A 22914-nucleotide genomic window follows, 5' to 3' on the forward strand; every position below is an offset into this window, starting at 1 on the left:
AGCCTTTGTGGAACCTAAATGTAGGGGCCAATGTATTGAATCCAGTGTTCCCTGCTGGGTGTCTTCACCCTTCCCTGTCTTCTTCCTCTTAGCCATGGCCTGGATCACTGGTCAGTGATAACTAATGGGTGGCTCGGCTCCAGGTGTGATGCAGCCAAACTCTTTAATCTCAATGCTCCTTGTGGGGCCGGGGCCATCCCTGTGCACTGCCATCCTCCCTACTAAAGAACCACCCCTCTGAGTGTGACCCCTTCACCAGAGTATGTAGCACTCATTTCCCTCAGCCAGCTGCTCGCCCCTCACCCACTGGGGACGTTGCTTCTCCCTTGCATCCCTACCCCAGCAGCCGCCCCAGCCCCACTGCACTCACCAAACCCCACTCAGCTGCCAGCTGATTCCCCCATTCCTGATTTTAAAACAAGTCGGCGGAGGGGTTAACAGTGCTTCACACATACTGCAGCCCCTTTAATCTGAGTGCATCCTTCAGCTTTGCTACTATTATTGTTATTTGGCATCCTTGGGGCACTGGTATGTGTATTAGGCATCACTAAACCCTTCTTGGTGTTAATATTAACAGCTGAGGAAACTGAGGCACTGAGAAGTGAAATGACTTGTCCATAGTCAGAATGATTGTGGGTATGTCTACGCAGCAGCTTGGAGGTGTCATTCCCAGCACAGGTAGAAGACATGCACTAGCTCTGCTAAAAGTATCAGTGGGCTGTGGCAGCTCGGGCTGGCCATCTGAGAACAGTCCTGCCCAACCTCCTGGATACACTCTCAGACAGCTAGCCCAAGTTGCGCCCATGCCATGGCAGCTGCACTGCTATTTTTGGGGCACTTGCTTGAGCGGACCTAAAGCACGTATATCTGCCCGTGCTGAGAAGCATCCGCCCGGCTGCTGGGTAGGCATACTCAGTGTGACACAGGCAGGTATAGAATCCAGGAGTCCTGGCTCTTAGTTTTTATGGCCATATTGCATTGCCTCCCCTTTGCTCTCTGTAGCAGCTGTGCTCAGTTGTGGGGAGAAAGCAATGCTGGTAAAATAAGCTCCCCTGAGTGCCATTGTCTCTGCTGTCTTTACTCAGGGAGGCTTTGAAGGCCTGTCGCCCTTCAACGGTCCAGCTGCCACTGAAGCAAACAGCTGTCCCGACCCCCCGGCTGCCCCACTGCCCCAGCACCCTGCCAAGAAGCAAGTGTGGGACTTCCTGCGCATCCTGCTGATGGAGAGTCTGGCCAGCATCCCGGCGCACAAACAGGGGCACCCGTTCGAGCTACTTCTTGAGGTCTCATTGCCGTAGACTCCAACCCTCGCTACTCTGCATTGGGAGTCGGGGAGGGGGGATGACACAGGAGGCACCCTGCAGTGATGTAGGGACTCAGAAGGGTCTGCACCCCACCTACTCCTTTCAAGTTCTCCAGGATAGAGCTGGGCGGGTACCAGATTTTTTTATTTTGCGAGATATTCCACAATTTCCAAAACTTTCCTTTTCTGAAACAGAACAAAAAAAAATGTTGAAATTTCCCACAAAACAAAATTTTTAGAAAAGTTTGTTTCGGGTCAATGGAAACGTTTTGTTCCGGGTTTGACCTTTGTGAACTTAAAAAGAATAAATTAAAATAACGAATTTGACTTCGAAGGCTGGTTTTGACATGACAAAATCAAAACGTTCTGTTCTGAAAAATGTCAGAATCTTCCACTTCGACATTATCAAAATGCTTTGTTCCTTTTTTCAGTGAGAATTCATTGAAATCAGCATGTTTTTCAAACCGCTTAGATTCCGACAAAAACATGATTTTTCATCAAAAAAACTGTTTTGACAAAAAAAAAAAATTCTGAGCAGCTCTACTCCGAGAAGGGGTTGTCTGCAGTTCCTCCTAGCAAGCACCATGTGATCAAGAGGGCCTGAGGCCAGACCACACTGCTGGGATATGGGGCACCTCCAGTTATGTTATTCAGGATAACCAGCTAGAATTGAAAGCCTAACTGCCCTGTAGGGAAGAGATTCCCCTGTGCTGCATGCATTCATATAACCCAAGGCAGGATACTACCTGTACACAGCACCAATAGTAACTTGCATTGGAGAAATGTATTATGCTGGAGTTAGATCTTGGCCAGTAAAAAATCTTTCCCTGTCCGTTTATAATGTGTACATGACATTCTAAGGCAGCCCATGGATTCTATTAATGCCGTGAGATCCCATATGGGGTTGTCTTGTGTGCTGATTTACTTAAAAAATCATTTATTTTCAATGGACAAAAAAATAAATAAATAAACCCCCTTCTAAGCACAGATGGATGGATGGCTGCTGCACCAGTTGAGTCTGGACTCAGGTTGCACACACTCCAAAGCAGGGGTTCTTGGATCGACCCACTATAAAGAAGGAAGTAGTTGCAAATTTAGTATCCAGGTTTATATTTTGAATATCCCAAGTGCAGGTGAGTCTAGATCTGGGGTTTTGATTCAGGCCAGTCACTGGTTTTAAGACAAGTAGAACTGAACCTCAGCTCTTGATTTTGGCTTCCATTTTCTGTGAGTCCGATCCACTCAGAAGAGACGAGTGAGGGGGAAATCTCTGAAGGCTTAAAAAGTAGTTGGGGTTCAGTCCAGAGAAGCTGTCAAAAGCAGGAACGCTTCTCCAGGCTATCCAAATCTCCTGAGCCTGCCAAAAGGGCTGTGAAAATCTCCAGAGAACCGGTTCTCTTGGGAGGTCGCTGGGAGTCCTGCTGCTGCTCTCTGTGAGGATGGCCTTTCTCATGGTGCTGGGATCCCTTTAATCTCAGGAGCGCATAGGGCATGGCAGAAATGCATTAAGCTTTATCAGAGCCTCCGTGAAGGTTTGGTTGTAGAATGAGGTTAAGGGTTGGCTGAGGCGACAGCCCTTGTTTTCTCTATACCAGTTCCCACCTCCCTAAGAGGGGTGCTCCAGGAGATCAGAAACTGGCATTTGGACCAAAGACATCTGGAGTTATACCCCTGTCAGGCTCCTGGGTGAAGGCAGGCAGGACTAGTGACAGGAGCTTGGGATCCTGTAACTGAAGCCAGAGTCAGAGCCAGTATCAGGGTCAAGAGTCAAGGTGAGAGTCAATCTGGAGTTGGAGTCAGATTCAGGAGGTAAGCCAAGGGTCAGAGCCAGGAATCAGGCCAAGGCTCAATACCAGGTATTGGGGTCTGTGTTGGGATTCCAGGGGTCAGTCAGGAGCCTGAATCCAAATCAGCACCAAGGTCAATACCGGGAGTTCAGTAACAGAGAAACAGGGTGGTCGCAGCAGCTAGCTAGGGATCTGTGTTGTTGCCTGGACCCTTCCTGCTAGGCCCCATGGGCTGATATAGGGACCAAGAGCCAATCAGGGATTGCTAAAACCATTGTCGTCAGATCCCTTGAGGCAGAATGTTCCCCTGGGATCAAACCTTTGTGGATTGTGGTACAAAGGGTGCGGCTGGGTTATGGCTGTTGCAGTGTGGGGATGTTAGTTAGGAGTAGCCCTGTGGGTCTGGGTTCAAGTCCCACCAAACCTTACATCCCTGAACCCAAATCATCCCATGTTGTTCTGGGCTTGCACACAAGCCATCCCACATTATCCTGGGCCTATACCCTGCACTAAAATTATCTGAGATTATCCTGGTCCTAAACCATCCCAGATTATAGTGGGCCCTTAACCTCAACCCAAACCACCCTGGATATATTGGATCATACCCTGCAATCCTTACTCAGTTGAGGCAGATCCTCAGCTGTGTATATTGTCATATCTCCAGTGGACTTTGCATGAGTAAAGGCTGAGTAAGGTGGTCAGCATTTGTGCCCTTTGTTGTGTTAGCACTGTGCTGATGGTTTCGTGCTGTGGTTGTGCAGGCTTCTGCAGAAAACTCCACCAGGGAGCAGAATAGACATTTCCAGACAGAAGTCTTGCGTTCTGCTATGGATATCTTCCACATCATCAGCCAAGGGGGTGGGAAAACTGGCTCCTCCAGACCGAGAGGTGAGTGATGAGCTTCAGATCTTCAGCTAGATAGTTTTTAGGTTGGGGTATCTGACTGTGTTCTCTTAAGAGATTTAGAAACACCAGCTGAAATATTGGTCTGGTATCTTAGCATTGTAGGCTGCATGGGGCATTCAAATGCTCCCAAGAGCAAGTGCATTGAAAGTACTGCGGTCCTGCCATGTGACCGGCAAGCTTCTCCATCTAGTGTCCCCTGCTATAAGAAAGATTAAAAATCTGGCATTGAGAGCAAAGACTCCATAGGGGAGGCAGTGTGGGTCTAATGGACAGAGCCCCTGACTAGGACCCAAGAAACCTGGGTTCTATTCCTGCCTTGGCTACTGGCCTGGTGGTTGACTCTGTGCCTTGATTTCCCCATCTCTAAAATGAAAGTAATGATTCTGGCCCTCCTTTGAAAAACTCTAGGGGTTGCTGCTGTTATTAAAGCAGACTTAGTGAGAATGGAGCTGAAGCATGGAATCTAGCGCAACCAAAATAGGACTTCGCTGGCTGTGCTATTACCTGCCTACAGGCATAACAGCTGTGGCTGTGATCTCAGATGAGACCTGAGTGGGCTTGCACCTGGGCACTACTTCAGTGGGAAACCTTTAAGAAAAATCTAAAGCACTTCAGGAAGTGGAGTGGGTGACTTACTAGCTGTCCCTCTTGTGTCTCGGTGTGGTAGTGGGGAGCAGTCCACTGTGGGATGGATTCCAAATTGGCCAATGGAATTATGCCACTACTAAACCAATAACATTCATTGCTGCAGCACCTGCATTGTTCTTGGGGGTCTCCTGTCTGAGTCCCCCAATATCCCCGCCTCAGATGGGACAGCACGATGGTAGCATGGCTTATGCTCCAGCATCTGACAGCGCTGTCCCCCTGTTGTATTCCCTGCAGGCGACAGTGACCCTCACGGCGGGGCGGAAGTAGCTGTGCCTATGTCTGTGGTGAACGTTTCCTATTTCACTCAGAAGCTGGTGGAGAAGCTTTACAGTGGAATGTTTGCTGCAGACCCTAAGCAAATCCTGCTCTTTGTTACCGAGCAGATCATGGTGGTGAGTGGGACACTGGGGTTCCTTCTGCTGCTGTTGATGTATTTTGATGTTTCTTATGTCATGCTAACTCTGAGATCTGGGAGTTCACAACACAAAGGGCATGATCCACTGGCTTCTCATCCTCATTGCTTGTATTGCACTGGCCTCAGTCAAGGATCAGAGTCCCATGGTGCAGACACACCCGGGCAACCACAGTTCCTGCCCGGAGTACCACACCATCTCACTTTTTCACCCTCAGGTTTCACAATATCTTTACAAAAATCCAACCCTTCATCACTGAGCAATTTAAAAAAAAAAAATCAAAGAATGGTCCCCTTTTTATTATGATCATTGGCGTTGCTGTGCCACCACAGAGCTCCGGATATGGACCAGGGTCCCACAGCACTAGCTGCTGTATAGACACGCAGTCACTGCCGGAAAGAGCTTGCAGCCTAAGAACTTCAGAGCCGTACAACATGAGAATCTATCTTCAATAATGATCTGGCTTCCCTTACTCTAGTATCTGAGTAGCTCATCCTTTCTAATGTGAGGTCAGAGATGCAAGATCCTGGGTCTTGAGCGGAGGCCTAAGACCCCCTGAGAGAGCTGCTGCATCCTGGCCTCTGCTCAATGCCTGCTGAAACCTGCTGGGCTGAGAAGCTAGTTGTGCTATAGCCCCAGCCAAGGCACCCCCCCCCACGGGAGCTCTGATTGGAGGATCTCCTGGCTCCATCGATTGGTCCAACTATGCTATTTAAGCCAGGAGGAGGCACAGGAAGTTTGTCTGAGCAACAAGATGGTTTCCTGTTGTGACTGCATTGGACCCTGCTTGTGCCTGCCTCCTGCTCTGCTCCTGTTCCCACTGTGTTCCTGCTTCATGCTTGATCCTTCCCTCTCCTCAAGTTCCTGCTCTTACACCTCCCCTTCAATCATCAGTGACCAGTCCTGGCTCCAACACTAGCCTCCAACTTCTGACCCTGACTCTGGCTTGACCCTTGGCTCTGGCACTTGGTATCTGACTTCGGTTCTGGCCCTTAGCTTCAATTCTTGGTTCTGACTCTGGCTTGGCCCCTGGCTCGGGTAACTGGCAGCTGACTCTGGTGCTGACCCTTGGCTTTGTTCCTCACCCTGGATCCCTGCTCTGCCCCCTAGGCCTGACTCCTGCTCTGACCACTAGGCAAGACAGCCTATATCCCGGTCCATAGCAGGACAGTGCTTTTATCCCCATCGTACAGATGGAACCAAGGCATGGAGAGACAGAGGGTATGTCTGCACTTGGAGCTGGGGATGTGACTCCCAGCTCAAGGAGGCATACTCGCACTAGCTCTGATTGAGCTAGTGTGCTAAAGTAGAGTGTGGCCATGGCCGGGGCTAGTCCCCCACCGATATACCTGGCTGAGACACTGGGCACGCACTTCGGGAAGCTAGCCCTTCCTGTTGCTACAGCTGTGCTCTATTTTTAACGCAGTAGCTTGATCAGAGCTAGCGTGAGGATACCTGCTCAAGCTGGAAGTTACACCTCCAGCTCCTAGTGTGGACATACCTTAAGTGACTTGTCTAAGGTTACAGAGCAAGTCTGTGGCAGAGCCAGGAATTAAACCTGGCTCTCCTGCGTACTAGGCTAACACTCTAACCGCTGGACCATCTCCTGCTGCTCTGCTGCAATTGGGACCTACCAAGTACATCCCTGATGACCTCCAAGGGGCAAAAGGCAGCTGCCCTGTTGATTTCAGCTCCCTGAGATATAAAGAACCTAAGAACGGCCATACTGAATCAGACCAATGGTCCATCTAGGGCAGTTGCTGGTACCAAATGCTTCTGAGGGAATGAATGGAAGAGGCAACTTCTAGTGATCCATCCCCTGTCATCCAGTCCCAGCATCTGGCAGTCAGAGGCTTAGGGACACCCAGAGCATGGGGTTGCATCCCTGACCATCTTGGCTAATAGCCATTGATGGATCCATCCTCCATGAACTTATCTAGTTCTTTTTTGAAACCAGTTATACTTTTGGCCTTCACAACATCTGCTGGCAACAAGTCCCACAGGTTGACTGGGCATTGTGTGAAGCAGTACTTCCTTTTGTTTGTTTTAAACCTGCTGCCTATTAATTTCATCAGGTGACCCCTAGTCCTTGCTTTATGAGAAGGAGTAAATGACACCTTCCTATTCACTTTCTCCACACCATTTGTGGTTTGTATAGACCTCTATCTTCTTCCCACCTTCCTTTTCTCTTTTCTAAGCTGACCAGTCCCAGTCTTTTTAATCACGCCTCATATGGAAGCTGTTCCATACCCCTAATAGTTTTGGTTGCCCTTCTTTGCACCATTTCCAACTCTACTATACCCTTTTTTTAAAATGGGACAACCAGAACTGCACACAGTATTCAAGGTGTAGGCATATTGTGGATTTATGTAGCGGCATTATGATATTTTCTGTTTTGTCTATCCCTTTCTGAATGGTTCCTAACATTTCTGTTAGCTTTTTTTGACTGTCGCTGTACATTGTGGATAGTCTTCTGAAAACACCCACATAATAACAGCTAATTTAGCCCTCTTCATTTTGTATGTGTAGTTTGGATTGTTTTTTTTTCCAATGTGCATTACCAACAATGAATTTCATCTGCCATTTTGTTTTCCGGTCACCCAGTTTTGTGAAATCCCTTTGCAACGCCACAGTCAACTTTGGACTTGACTATCATGAGTAATTTTGTATCATATGCAGATTTTGCCACCTCACGGTTTACCCCCATTTGCAGATCATTTCTGAATATGTTGAACAGCACAGGTCCCAGTATAGGTCCTTGGGGCCTTGCACTATTTACTCCTCTCCATTGTGAAAACTGGCCATTTATTCCTACTCTTTGATCCTATCTTTGAACCGGTTACTGATCCAGGAGAGGACCTTCCCTCTTATCCCATGACTTCTGAAGAGTCTTTGGTGAGGGACCTTGTCAAAGGCTTTCAGAAAGTCCAAGTACACCCTTGTCCACCTGCTTGTCGACACGCTCAAATAAGCTAATAGATTGGTGAGCCATGACTTCCCTTTACAAAAGCTGTGTTGACTCTTCCCTGATGTATCGTGTTTATCTATGTGTCTGATCATTTTGTTCTTCACTAGAGTTCAACCAATTTGTCTGGTCCTAAAGTCAGGCTTCCCTGCCTGTAATTGCCAGGATCACCTCTGAAGCCCTTTTTAAAAATTGGTGTCAGATTAGCTACCCTCCAGTCATTTGGTACAGAAGCTGATGAAAGTGACAGGTTACAACCACAGTTAGTAGTTCTGCAATATCATATCTGAGTTCCTTCAAAACTTGTGGGTGAATCCCATCTGGTCCTGGGAACATATTGTTGTTTAATTAATTAGTTTGTTCTAAACCCACCTCTATTGACACCTCAATCTGGGACAGTTCTTCAGATTTGTCATCTGAAAAGAATGGCTCAGGTGTGGCCATCTGCCCCCACCCCCTGTCATTCCCTGCAGTGAAGACAAATAAAGTTTGATAAATGAGGAAACAAAATTGCTGGGCACAAACATTTTATTGTTAACTTTCTAAGACTGTGTTACAAGTAAAGAAGAGTCAATGGTAAACCAATACTTGTCCGTGTCTCTTTTTTGAAAGTATAAGGAATGGACCAGGAGTGGACTTAAAAAAAAATTATTTATGCATCATACTTGGCATTTAAAATCCAGCCAATATGAGCAAGATTTTTCAGGGCTCAGCCAGATTTCCAAAGAGCCTAGCTGCTATTTAACCACAGATTTTTCCAAAGTGCTCAGTGCCCGACAAGCTGAGCTTCTATTGGCAATCTGGCCCTCATTGTGGGTGCTGATGGCTTCGGAAAATCTACCCCAAGACAGCTTGAGGATTCATTGATCCTATTTCAGCTGGGATTTCACTTCTCTTCCTTGAGATCCTTGTTTTCTCTTTGACACTGATCCCTCGCTCCCCAGCTCTCCTGGTAGGCTATTCAGTCAGGAAATCCCCAGCCACGCACACCAAAAGGTTAAGGTGCTTTGAAGTTGCACTGTGTATGACACAGCTAGTTACTGTTGCTCTGCAGTGGAAAGTTTTGGCAAACTAGAAGAGACTGTTTTTGTGTCTCTTGCACAGTGCCAAAATAGCAGCAACAAATATATAACAGGATGGAGCAGGTGGATGAAATCGGCATGCCCTTTGGCTTAACACCACTGGTGCATCAGGAAACGGCCTCCTACCTGCCCCTTGTGGGCTGCTTCAAGATCCAGAGGAATAAGGAGGGAACTGTGTTTCCTTAGAGTGCCGGGGCTGCAAGCCTGCCTGGATGTTATGTGGGCTGCACAAAGGGAAAGGCTCCTGTGCCCCCTGCCTCACTGTGCATCTGTGTAAGGACCAGGCTGAACTTGGTCCTCAAACTAAACAAGAATGAATATGCATGGGAGAGTAAGTTACGTGGTGGTAACTGGGTCCGAGCCTACCTCTGAGAATATCTGCACTGGGGTAACTTAAGTGCCAAGGGAGCTGGGACATGTTGTTACTTGCAACAGCTTAGACACACTTTGATTCACCTCTGATTGTTGCCTATGAATCAATGAATAGTGGGTGCAATTTTCAGGAGTGCCTGAGGAGCACAAGTCCCACTGAAGGACCCTGGGAATTTTGCTCCTGAGTCACTTAGGTGCTTTTGAAAATTCCACTGTTCAAGACCCTCCTTCCCTCCACAAAGACAAATAGTCACCTTGGGAGACAATGAAAGTGTCAGTGTTTAAAGGCTTCCTCTCTTTAACAGGGCCAGATTTATCCCTGTTGTAACTCCCAGGGACTTCAGTGGTGGAATGGTTTTGTCCCATAGATCATAGGGGACATCAGGGTGGAATGAGTGTACAGAAGCCCAAGTGGGAGAGGTGAAGTGGAGGGGAAGAGGGTCTTGTACTAGCCATGTGCCAGATCATGCTTTGCTGTGTTTTAACAGGTCATGGAGAACACCTTTTCCCAAAAGGAAACTGTCATCAGCACCCTGTACAGCAGTTTAAACCGAGCCATCCTGTATTGTCTGTCCAGGCCGCAGCAATCACTGCCTGAACAGCTGAGTCTCCGGAACACCCTCCACACCCTGCAGGAGCAATGGGACATCATCTTTGCAACTTACAACTCAAATATTAGTTTCACCATCTGCCTTATGCACTGTCTGTGTCAGCTGAGCTCTGGGAGGTATATGCACTGCGCTCGGTGTGACTTCTGATTAACTTTCTCTCCTGATGTTTATTGCAGTGGGCGGTGCACACAGAATAGGAAAGATTTCACATGCTCTTTCAAGGTCATGGTGCCAAACGTTCTGAACTGTGGAAGTTGAGAGCGCTCAGTGCCTTGCAGGATCTGGGATTTAGGATGTACTACATCCTAACAAATTACTGGCCCAGTCTAATAGTCTGGTGCTACATGTGTAATTGCTTGCATGGGCCCACGGGTCCTTACTGATTTGCTCCCATTAAGATTACTAAATTGAGTTGCATGGGAACATGGGGTTTTTTCCCCTCATGAAAGCTTTTGACAAAAACATAAAACGCATTTCTTAATTTCAGTTTCAACAAGACGAAAAAATATTTAAAAATGTCAATATTTTTATGAGAACCTGAAAGTGTTCAGTTGACAATGGCATGTTTTTGTGAAAAATTCTGTGTAGTCAAAAAACTGTTTTCCTGTAAAAAAACAAACAAAACACCATTTGATGGAACAACTTCTACCAGTTATATTGCTAAGGTGTTGTCTAAAAAATATATACAATAGTATGCGTAATGAGAAGCATCGGGTATTAGCAATGGAACTCTTGATTTCCATTTGTTATTTTGAAAAGTGATTGTGTAAACCTCCAGAAAAACACCCAACTGATCTGAATTTTATCTGACCCGTCTAAAAACTCTGATGGCTCAGAACTTGGTCTGGATATCTCACAAGAATAAGCTTTCCTATGGTGTGTTGGCACTGCCCCTTCCAGCTGAGGCCAGAACACGCAATTACAGAGACTAGACCTGGGCCCAGTCTGAAAGTATGTCTCTAGACTTCAAATATCCCTCCAAACCTAGGGATGGTTTTTTTGTGGGCATGGTCCTGCACCCATTGAATTCACTGGGAGTCTTGTCATTGGTTTCAATGGGTACAGGATCAGACTCTGTGTGAGAAGGTTATGGGATGGCTGACCAGTGTTGGTGCGCGTTTTGAAGTTGTCAGGGAATATTTTGTTGCAGGGCAGATCGGGTTCATTGGGAGCTGATCTGTGAGGATTTTTCTCTGGTGTGCGGAAAACTAGCAGTAGGCATTGTTAGTGTAATCGTTGTGTGTGATTTCCGCAGTGTTCACTGTTTGGGTGTTTCTGGTAACAGCACGTCTTCTTTTGTAACATGGGTAGCAACTTTCACTATAAGCTAATGAACAGCTTTGGGGGGGAATATGCGTAGGGGCCAGCTACAACATTCAGATTCGAGGCCACTTCAGAGGTAATTGGGGTAGGCTTGTAGCTAGCAGAGAGAAATGTGCAAATGAAAAGCAGATCATTTCTGAACCTTCTGTTGACGACGACAACAACACAAAAGAGCATGTGTGGATGTCACTTGTATCTGGGAAAAGTCATGGCTGGTTCCTATTTCATCCAAATGGCTTTGTTCGTCCCTGATTATTATGTCTTGTGCTTGGATTCTGGGGTTTTCTGCTGCTACATGAAATTCTCCAGAAAGCAAAAATGAAGGTGCAGGGGCGGGAATCATTACTGAGTATGATCTCTGTAAAGGAGACAGGCAAAGCTGTGTCTGTCCCCACAGAACAAAAAGAAGGAATTCTAGGAATAACAGAAAAATTAAACAGGGCTCCTCTTTCATTTCTGTACACTGTAAAACTTGGCACTACTACAGCACCCTACCTCTGAGCATCTCAAAGCACATTTACAGTGGTGACAATGCATTGCCACTCCATGTGACAGGTGAGGAATCTGCACAGAGGTGTAAAGTGATTTGTTCCAGGTCATACAGTGAGTCGTTGTCCTGGCTCATCCCTCGCTCTGACCATTAGATCACGGTGCTTCTTGTGAACTGCAGAAAAGCAGAATACTGCAGTGGTTGCATCCTCAAGAATTCTGCACACAGAAGGGGGCCTCAGGAGGTGTGGATGGAATTTAAAGGCACCACACCAACAGCCGGATGAAAAGAAATACTCCCCCCCCACCCCCAACATACTGTGAACATGAGTTGATCACTGCTGCAGGATAATATTGAAGCAAATTATTTAGTAGGCAAAACAGGATTAGATAGCTGAGGAATCGGTGAAAGCTCCTGAGGGCAAACAGGGACTATCCTGTAGACTGTATAACAGATTCTTTAACTGCTACTGTGAATTGGATTTTTATGAGCATTTTTATGCGTCTGCTGTGCATTCCCAGCAATGGTCAGATTACGATCGGCCTCTGCTGATGAGAAAAACAGCTGCAGTTGCATGAGCTTGGGTTGATTTTATTGGGATTGACCTACCAGCTCCTCACCAGATGGGAGTCTGGAAATCGTTTCTCCTCATGATATAATACTACTGTTCAGATGCATTACATATGCATTTAGGTGGCCGTTCTCTGGGAGCATCTGTTACTGGTTAATTTTGGAGACTGAGGACTCAGATGGACCATTCTGCTCCAGCATGGCAGTTCCTGTGCTGCTAGATTTAAAGCAAAGAAAGCCAATGCATGAGTCTTTTGAAGCATCTCTGAGTTCATTGCTATTATTACTGCTTCTTGCACACCGGGGATGAAGTCCTGACTCTGTTGAAATCAAAGGGAGTTTTGCTGATGACTTCAGCAGTGCAAGCCCCCCCCCCCCAGCATGTTGACTTTTCTCACAGGTGATATACCCAAGGAATTTTTACTAACTTTAGTTGCAGAGTAACTTTAGAGTCTTTTTGGCAAAAGAAGCAAGTGCTTGGCATTTCTTTATTCATCAGAATGGTGCTAGAACTAGTTACTTTCTGTGCTCTGTAGAGGTTTAGGAATCCATTTAATGTATCCTAGCTAAACTGAATCCAGTGAAACAATAGAACATTTGAGGTGGGCCACTTTTCCACATGGCTTTTTCAGATCTGTTTTTGTTCTTATTCCAATTTAATAATTCCTAGACAAAAACGGTTAAGGTTGAGAGTATGTAGCAGTAACGTAAAGGTAAAAAACATTATAACAACACTGCAATTATCCTAAAACCAGGCACGACAAACCAAGGAAATTTGGGGTTACTGTTACCTTTGCATCTTTGGATTACTTTTAAGTGTAAGAAATGCCCACATAAGGTACTGTGACAGGGTCGGGCCAGATGGCTACAGGAGAGTAATAGAAGGCAGATATATTAGCCCCAGGCTAAGTAGGTCCCTTTTCCCTGGGTAAGATAACAGGGAAGGTTCCAGAACAATCAGGAACCTTCTGGAGACAATTAAGACAGACAGGCTGATTAGAACACCTGCAGCCAATCAAGAAGCTGCTAGAATCAATTAAGGCAGACTAATCAGGGCACCTGGGTTTTAAAAAGGAGCTCACTTCAGTTTGTGGTATGCGTGTGAGGAGTTGGGAGCAAGAGACACTAGGAGCTGAGAGTGAGAACGCGGACTGTTGGAGGACTGAGGTGTACAAGCATTATCAGACACCAGGAGGAAGGTCCTATGGTGAGGATGAAGAAGGTGTTGGAAGGAGGCCATGGGGAAGTAGCCCAGGGAGTTGTAGCTGTTCCAGGAGGCACTCTAGACAGCTGCATTCCACAGGGCCCTGGGCTGGAACCTGGAGTAGAGGGCGGGCCCGGGTTCCCCCCAAACCTCCCAACTCCTGATCAGACACAGGATGAGTCGACCTGGACTGTGGGTTCAGAAAAACAGCCAAGCTGAGGGCTGCCGTGAAGCTCCAAGGTGAGCAAATCTGCCAATAAGCGCAAGACCCACCAAGGTAGAGGAAGAACTTTGTCACAGTTCCATAACAGACTTAACTCTGCCCTGTAGTGACGCCATCCAATAACATACCACTATGATTAGGGCATTGTGGTGTTTGTGGACCCACATTAAATTAAACTGATTTTTAGACACGGATCAGATTTTTTCCCCATTATTCTTCTGTTTATGGCATCACTTCAGGGCAGAGTTAAGGTTGTTCATATGCTGTCCATTTCTTACCTTACCATGGTTGGATTTCTTTTAACTGTCACCTTACCTCTGAATTTCCTGCCTTCTGCTACCCCATACTGTGGTAAACTCACTCCAAAAAAAGGTTTAAGAACATAAGAACGGTCATACTGGGTCAAACCAAAGGTCCATCTAGCCCAGTATCTGGTCTTCCAATGGTGGCCAATGCCAGGTGCCCCAGAGGGAATGAACAGGACAGGTAATCATCAAGTGATCCATCCCCTGTTGCCCATTCCCAGCTTCTGGCAAACAGAAGCTAGGGACACCATCCCTGCCCATCCTGGCTAATAGCCATTGATGGACCTATCCTCCATGGACTTATCTAGTTCTTTTTTGAACCCAAAGGCTTGTTTGTTATGGTCTCAACGCTTTTGGTGGTAGCACCATCATTACTATTGTCAGCCACGTTTACTAGGTCTTTGCTATGGATCAACCAAGAGCAGGGACCCATTATGCTAGGTGCTGTACAGATACAGAGCAGTAGACAGTCCCTGCCACAAAGAGCTGACAGTCTAAATAGACAGAACAGATGAAGGGTGGGGGAAAGGGGTATATAGCTCGCAAGAGAGAGCCATCAGTGTGATGGCGGCAAACACTATTGGGCCATTATCAGTCATCAGAAGCTCAATTGTGGCTCTGTAGTGATTTTGCCTCCTACCTTAAGTACAGGAGGGGAGGCAATGTGGCCTAATGGGTAGAGCACTGGACTGGGACTTTGAAGATCTGGGCTCTAATCCTAGCTTAGCCATTGGCATGCTAGGTGATGTTGGTCCAATCACTGTGCCTCTGTGTGCCTCAGTTTCCCCATCTGTAAAATGAGACTAATGTTATTGACCTCCTTTTTAAAGTACTTTGAGAACTACAAATGAAAAATGCTGTGGGCTCTGATTACTGTAGGTATAGAGGGTGGGGAATATTGGCTTTTGAGTAAATAAAACATAAGAGGTTAGGTGGAAATCCCTGGAGTGTGCAGTGTTCGTATTCTTCGCATTGATGGGATGCTGAAGGGGTCTGGGTTTCTCATGCTGCCTGTTGTTCTGTTTGCTCCAGCTATCCAGAAGGGTTTGGTGTGGATGCAAAACCAACACTAGCTTCCTATCGCCAAATTTTCCTGGCCCCAAGTGAAGAGGAGAAGGAAAGAGGGGACAGTCACGCTGCTGCGGGTGATGGTAACGTATGACCGAAGGAATTCACTGTCCCCAGAGGAGCACGACAAGGAGTGGGTCTAAAGGGATCTTTCAAGCAACTTTGACGAGTGCTTGGAAATAGGAAAGACAAGGTGTCTCTCTAATACCTTGGGACCAGCACAGCTACAGCAACACTGCATACAACAACGGAAATAAGACGATATTTTGCTGTGTAACAGCTACCTCAGAGAACAGAGGGAACTGTGATGTGGTGGTCAGAGAATGATAGTAGGAGTTAGTATCTCCACAGTCCTAGTTCCAGTTGTGATCCTGAGATCTGCTGTGATGCTGGGCAGTCTTACAGTGCCTCCGTTTCCCCATCTGTGAAATGGGTACAGTAAGCCTTCTATAGTACACAAACCCCTATGAGGATTGGTGGTGCCACAAATGCTTTCACTTTGCAGGAACAATGGCAGCTGACAGCAGGAAGCTCAGATATACCAATTATAATTAAAAGCTTCATTTCCCAGCGCAGCTCCTTCCCCCTACCCCGGTGCTGGGAGAGGGGTGACTCTGCTCCGTGGGCTGCTGCGCTGAACTGGGAATTTGAAGAAGCTTTTCTGTGCAATTTACTTTACTTTAAAAGGCTCCCTGTTCTGAGAGAGCTGCCACTCTCGTTCTGCTCAGCACAGCAGCCCCCAGAGCCTCCCACGGCGAGTTGCCCCTCTCCCAGCACAGGGGCGAGAAAGGGGTCTGTGCTGGGAAATGAAGCTTTTAATTAAAATTGACATTTCTGAGCCTCCCGCTGTCAGTTGCCGTTGTTCCTGCAAAGTGACAGCATTTGGGCACCAGCAGTCTGGCAGCCGAGCCAACTGGGAGAGCAGGACACTCGGCAATTTCTACCTTGGTCTAACACTTGTTAAATATCAGGAAATTTCACAAGGGGTTATTTTAGCTCACTTACTCCAGCTTCTCTTTAAGGCGGTGTAAGCTATCTCTGCTCTCCACAGAGCACTCACATCAGAGGTTATTGTCCAAAATTATACCCCCCCACACACACCCTTTTGAGGTATCCTGTTATTTTTAGATAACCACAAACATAAATCCTAGCCTGACTTTCCTTTAGAGCTGGCTATTTCTAGGATTTTTCCCAGCTGAAATATTTAACCCTCCCCTGAGTTCTCCTTTGCCTTAGAGAGAGGCTCAATTTTTTATACTCCTGCTGTGATCCAATTGGTCTGGTTTCCAGAGTGAGTCAGCAAAATAGCTCTGCATCTCCATGTAGAATATCCAGTCACAATGGCCACAACAGTTTTACAGTCCCTGATGTGTGGCTCACATCCTGCCAGGATTTCTATTGACGCTGTCTCAAGGATTAAAAAATGTCCTATACGTGCTTTAAACCTTATATTTCAAATGTTAAGTGTCCAGAGACAGCTGATCAGGTGCTTATCCAGAGCAATGCATGATTGAATCAGCTGTTACTCCCACTGGTATTTTGGGGGTTGGATATGGAGGAAGAACGGTCCTATTGATTTTCCACAAGGGAGTTGGTAGTGAAGCTAAGAGGCCTTTTTAGATAGTGCACAAAATGGTGATAATCTAGAGTAACTCCAGTGGCTTCAATAGAGTCACTTCAGATTGGCACCAGTATAACAGAGAGGCACTTTTGGCTCCTACGCTGCTGACTTCACATTCTCAAACAGAAGGTCATTCCTCATTGACAACTCTTTGGTTTCTAGTTCAGCAAGAGATTCTGAAAACAGTCGAAGTCATCTGGAAGCAGCTCATTTCTCAGAGGCGGCAGGCCCTGGAGGACACCTACAAGATAGATCTCTCTGTGAAGCCAGGAGACAGAGAGAAGGAAGTGAAGATAGCCGAGATCACTCCTCTGTGGGAAGAGACGATGACGAAGGCTTGGCAGCACTTCATAGGTCTCTGTTCTTTAATGGAGCACTTACCTCAGTGAGCAAAGGCATTGCAGGAAGCATCCCGATTAATGGAAGGATGCTGACGCCTCAGTTATAGTCTCTCATTGCACATCATAGGCCAGATACCTTGGGTCCTCACTCTGTTTTTTCTCAGTCCAACTCCAGAGTTAGAAGGAGGGATTCTGTCCCACATGCATCCCCTTTACACTGCTCTGGTGATGTACAGGCATTGGCTTGGTGCCACAAGGAGTTGGAAGAGGATTCCCCTGGTGCAACCACACAGCATAGGGCTCCTCAGAAATGGCCATGCCAGGGCCAGGGGGGAGCCTTGGCAGCATATACCACTGCAGTGATTCTGAGCTGCTCCAGATTGAAGAGCAGCAGTTGGGAAGCTGCTGTGCATTAGAGCACCCCCAGGGCTGCTCTAATTTACGCCAGGGGCCATTTTGGCCCCCTGAAGCAGCCCACAATCCCAAAGGCACAAAGCCACCATTGCTTCCCATCTCCAGGGGATCTTACATCCCCAGGAATAAGTACCAGACTGAATATAACCTGAGTAAGGCTGAGTAGAGCCCCATACAAATCTCACCTACAGACATTTGGAGATAAGCAGAGTGAGCTTCTCTGCAGATGAATGACCACGTGATTCCTGACATTCGCTTCAGTATTTGAAAAGCCTGAGAAGCTCTTGTAAGGGTTTTCCTGATGGTGCTTCCCATCTCTGCAGAGGGCGACACTTGGAGACGTTGGGTTAATTTGCCTCCACTGTCTTCTCTTGAGGTCAATGAGTTTATGCCTGGGGTACATTGGACCCCATTAGTTTTGTTAGAAATAAAGTAGTACAGGTGGGTTGGTGGGGATGAGGTGCGGCTTACCCTCACCAAGCTTATGGAGATACTAAAATAGGGCTTTGTAGTAGAAGCTGGTTGCAACCATGTTTGGCCACAGAATTGTACAGCGTGTGGTCTGAGGTAGTACATGGTCCATCGGCTACAGGGCCTGAGAAGCACATGCTGATGAGTGAGTGAGATAGCACAGAGATAAAGCATGTGCAGTTTGCACCATGGTACTGGGTCATGTCCCATGCAGATGCCAGCCTGCCACTCATGCTCAAGACCTGGGTCCACTTTTCCTTCCTAAGCATTTTATTTTCTGGTCTACAGCATCTGAGAAGAAGACTCTCCAAAGTAAAGCAATGCCAGCCCAGTCCCAGAGCAAGCCCAGTTCCTGGAGCGAAAGCTTGTCTTCGGCTATGAGGTTGATGCCTGGCAAGAATGTAAAGGAAACAGTGTGCAAATCTGAGGTAATTTCTATTTCCCTATTATTAGCCTACATCACCCACTCGGAAGCTTAGGGGGATGGATGGCTGGGTTCAGGAGGCATCAGCTAAGATTGCCTGGGGTGTTCTCATAAGAATCACGTTAGTAATTATATAATTATAGGGATAAGTATAGTAGTAATTATAGGCATCTGTATTACCATTAAGCTTCCTTTCATAGATGTTCAGGCTAGAAACGACCATCATGATGATCTTGTCTGACCTCCTGCATAGAAGAGGTCAGAGAACCTCACCCAGCTTTAAGCCCAGGTCTTGTTGTTGACCTCTAGACTCTCCTTTCATCTCAGGCTTGGTTCTTTGTTGGTAACATCTCTTTATTAAAAGGCTTTTAATCAAGTAAGGCTCTCATTTAGCAAGACGCTTAATTGCACGCCTAAATTTAAATCTTTGATTAGTCCCAGTGGGTTTAAAGTTAGGTGTGTGCTTACACACCTTGCTGCATGGAGGCCTAATTGCAGAAAATAAGAATAGAACATTGCACTCTCCCACTGACGAGAGGGGTGAGGCATTCCCAGGTGTTGCTGCTACTTCTGGTTTAGATCACTGTGTGGACCCCATCTGTCTTGACGTGGTACAGGGGGCCCCATCAGCTGCCTCCAAGGCACTATCCTCTCCTCCTCTGCCCACGCTGGAGGCCCCTCCTTGGGGACTAGGCAGGCTGGGAGGAGGAGTGTGTATACCAGGCGTGGGGCCAGAGGGCATGCATGTCACTACCCCATCAGCTCCACAGCTGTTCTCAGGGAAAGACAAGGACAGCCAGACTGTCCATGCAGCTGCCCAAGAGGAGTGAGTCTGGATTAGTTGGAATCGGACCATGTTAGCAGAGCACTCCTATCTTCTCTGGCTGGGAAGCAATAATGGGGTCATGGCTCCCTCCAAGCACCTAACGGACACTTGTCCATATCACCAGTAAAGAGCACAGGTTAGTGGCTGTTAGCAAGCACTTCTTAAATGGTCCCTGGCATAGAGTGATGGAGGATGCTGCAGGGCAGGGTGCAGTGCATTGGGAGGGTATCCTGGGCGATGCGTTCCAGCCCCTAAGATCCTGGATTTAATCCACTGGTGAGTGTGTTACTGGTCTCTACCCTCCCTTGCTGATTGGCAGAGGAGATGGCTCTGTTACAGCCCCAGCTGGGGTGCCTGAGCTCCTTACGTCAAGCTGCACCACCCCATGCTTTTAGCTGTGTAGAGTCCCCGGTTCAGTCCCCACTGTGTCAGCCAAGATGGCAGCCCTCATATAACCACAGCACTCACCAAGGTTTCTCTGAATAACATCCTACTCATTGCTTAAGATCTCTTTGTTGGTTACAGAGCGAGCAACTTCTTCCCAGGTACACATGTAGCCTGTGATGTCATGCTGCCAGAGCACCGACTATTTGCCCTGGGGTCTGTTTAATTATTTTTTAAAATTAATTTTGATTATTACAGCTGATTACACCTCAGTGAGCAATGTAATTGATATTTGTTAATGTATCCCAAGGAACATTTTGTATAACATGCTTTTTGCTGTTGAAGGTTAAAGACTCCGTTATTGGTTTTTCCCTAAATATGCCCACATCATTAGTTCCTCCAGTGAAAAGGTTGCCATCTGGAAAAGGCAGCATGGAGACATTATTCAGGCACAAGTGCATGAAATTGGTGTTTCTGCATCTTCTGTCTCTCTTCTGCGAGGGAGAGGCTTGTAATTAAAGGAGCTGGGTTGGAGGAAACATTACTCATTCGGTGTTATTCCTTATCATGTCAGCGACTGACAGCTCTGCAGCGCTGACAAATTGCTCCTCGCATTGAGACACAAAATGACAATTCCAAATGTTCTTCTCCCTCCAACTTCTCTTTGCGAGAGTTAACAGCACTTTTCAGCCAGACCTACTTGAGAAGCGGGAAAATGGATCTCCAAGCTTCTCTGCAGCCTGCAACAGTCCCTCTATACAGGATCCATTCATAGAGTATATGGGGGAATCTTCAGAAGTGCCTAAGTGAGTTAGAAACAGAGATCACATTGGCAATCATTGTGCTCCCAACTCACTTAGGTGCTTTTGGCAGTCTCACCCCGTTGAGCTCACTGGCAAAGTTCCCTTTGACTTCAGCGGATGGAACCCATGGTTTAGTTGCAGATATATCATAACTCCTGTGGCCAGACCCATCTCTACCTTTTTCAGTGGCACTGCTCACATGAGTAAGGTGGGCAGGAGTTGGCCTTTGGTCAGGAGGGCTGCTGCTTTGGTACAGTTCCCAGAACTGGTTTAGCTAAATATTAATGAATGGGAATACCTGCTGCCAAGTTGGGACCGTATGGAAATGATGCTTAGCGGGCAGCATACTGGCAGTGCCTAGGGTTACGTGGAATTGAACTCAGTATCAAATTTTGACCTCTGCTCTTTTCTCCTTATTGCCAAATAAAGTCTATGGAGAAGGAAAAAGGGGGATGACATGTAGGGATTCTCACTTGTTAGTTGTCCTTGCATTTGTTTTCAGTGCTATATTGTGCATAGTGTTATGTCTTTTCATGCTGCTTGAAAAGCTCAGATTCTTCTCTTAATCAGGAGAGCTAATTGGTCAGGATGTCAGGTCTCCACCCAGGGGGTCTGAATCAAGAGGATTACATTCTATTTATGAAGGGGAAATAAAGCATGAGATCAAACTCTCCATATTCCAAGCCTATTGTTAACGAACCTGTCAGTCTCATATGTGCTACTTCTGGCCAATATTTTCAAATTTAGGGCCTTTTCTTTTTAAATGGCCACCTAAAGTTATGCTTTAAAATCCACATTTGGACACTAAATAAAAGTGACCTAGTTTCAGAGGGTGCTGAGTACTTGCAACGTCTCATTAATTTTAGTGGCAGCTGGGGGTGCTTAGCAGCTGTGAAAACCAGGCTGTTTTTATGTAGGTTGCTACTTTTAGGCACCTCAGTTTGACAATGTTGGTCATAAACTTTATGTTTTCTTATCTTTCTTCAAAGACTCTGGTTGTTCCAAGATGTGCTGTAAAGGGATTGTCCTTCATGTATTGTCCTGTCTTTCTTGGGGAAAAATCTTAGAACAACCAACTCTACCCCAAGCGCTTTTGACCTTGAAAAGGGGTAAGAGCCAGGGAGTCCATGGAGCCCCGTTGGTTTTATGTGGAAGCCACTCAGATACTGTGGTGAGGGCAGGTGGTATGAAATCCTATGGTAAGATAAGATAAAAAATGTAGGACTACTGGTTAAATAGTAGGGGGAAAAACCTTAAAATCCAAACATCCTAGGGCCAAGTACAAAATTCCTGCTTCTTTTTACTCAGGGCTAAGTCCTGTGGACCCTAATTGAGCAAAAGTCCTGTTGGAATCAAGGGGAAATTTCCCTGAGTCAGTAAAAACTCAGTGAGCCCCTCAGGATTTACCTCACAGAAACCACAGATGAAAGGGATCTGGTTGGGTTATTAAATCCATTCCTCTGCTCCCCAGAATGTAGCTAATAGAAGGTGGAGAAGTACCTGTATTTGATGTAATAAAAATACATTTCTAATAGCTTTTTTTTTCCAAATTGTTGGTCATAAAGTAATCCTAATCCATTGAGCTGTGCTGATTTACACCAGCTGGCTCGCCATTCCTGCTGCACCTTTCACCCCAGGATCTCAGTGCTTTACAAACAATGAATCAACCCCCCGTTTCCACTGCCCGGCTGTTCATCCATGGGTACTGTAATGGACAGAGAGGCTAAGCAACTCTCCTAAAAGCTGGGTGGGCTCTCTCATTCATGCCCCAGCTCTGTCCACTAGCCACCCCCCGCTCCTGTGCATCTGTTGCAGAACGTGTGCAGGGTTAAAGAAGAGTTTGCAAAGCCAATTGATGGCATTTGTGGGAGGAGGGAGAGAAGGAGCACAGTCTGGTAATTGCTCCATTTTTCCTACTTGGAAGCCTGAATAACCATGCAGGAGCCACAGGAGTGCTGTGCCAAGCCATGTGATTCTTTGAGATCTGTCAGCTGGAAGAGGGGGAAGGATTTTCCCATGTCTAGCTCCATTCCTGCCTTTCAGAGCCATCTCAGAGGGGAGTGTGGGATGAGAGCTTATCTGCCGCGAGGGCTCTCGTGCTTGGTCCTGCAGGGTTCTGATCTGCCAGCCAGTCTGTTGACCCTCAGCACATCTTGCGCAGGATTTTGGTGTTGGGGGAAGGAGTATTAGGGTTATATTTAGATTTTATTTTAGGGTTAATGTTGGCTGATTAATTTTGTTTGGCTCCTTTAACAGAGACAATTGTAATGGGTTCCTTATTCTTTTTCTAGTTCAGTGTGTATGTTCTTTTTTTCCCCTCCAAGGCACAGATGCCTTGAGGGGCTGGGGAAAAATAAATC

At 46.7% G+C, this 22914-nt stretch overlaps 1 protein-coding gene across 8 annotated transcripts in view; it reads left to right on the forward strand.

Annotated features, from left to right (window-relative positions):
* Nucleotides 1-22914, forward strand: part of WDFY4 (WDFY family member 4) — a 239735-nt gene that overhangs the window by 106043 nt on the left and 110778 nt on the right. For 7 of the 8 annotated variants that reach the window (XM_073353061.2, XM_073353064.2, XM_073353060.2 and 4 more), the window contains 7 exons: nt 1086-1283; nt 3852-3978; nt 4879-5036; nt 9965-10203; nt 15235-15353; nt 17054-17245; nt 18406-18545. In XM_073353061.2, the coding sequence (XP_073209162.2) occupies nt 1086-1283; nt 3852-3978; nt 4879-5036; nt 9965-10203; nt 15235-15353; nt 17054-17245; nt 18406-18545 (1173 nt within the window). Of the gene's footprint in view, nt 1-1085; nt 1284-3851; nt 3979-4878; nt 5037-9964; nt 10204-15234; nt 15354-17053; nt 17246-18405; nt 18546-22914 lie in introns of those variants that run through there. The other variant, XM_073353071.2, reaches the window with a different exon arrangement.

This window comes from Lepidochelys kempii, chromosome 7 (genome assembly GCF_965140285.1).
Source record: "Lepidochelys kempii isolate rLepKem1 chromosome 7, rLepKem1.hap1, whole genome shotgun sequence".
In the NCBI taxonomy this organism is placed as follows: Eukaryota; Metazoa; Chordata; order Testudines; family Cheloniidae; genus Lepidochelys; species Lepidochelys kempii.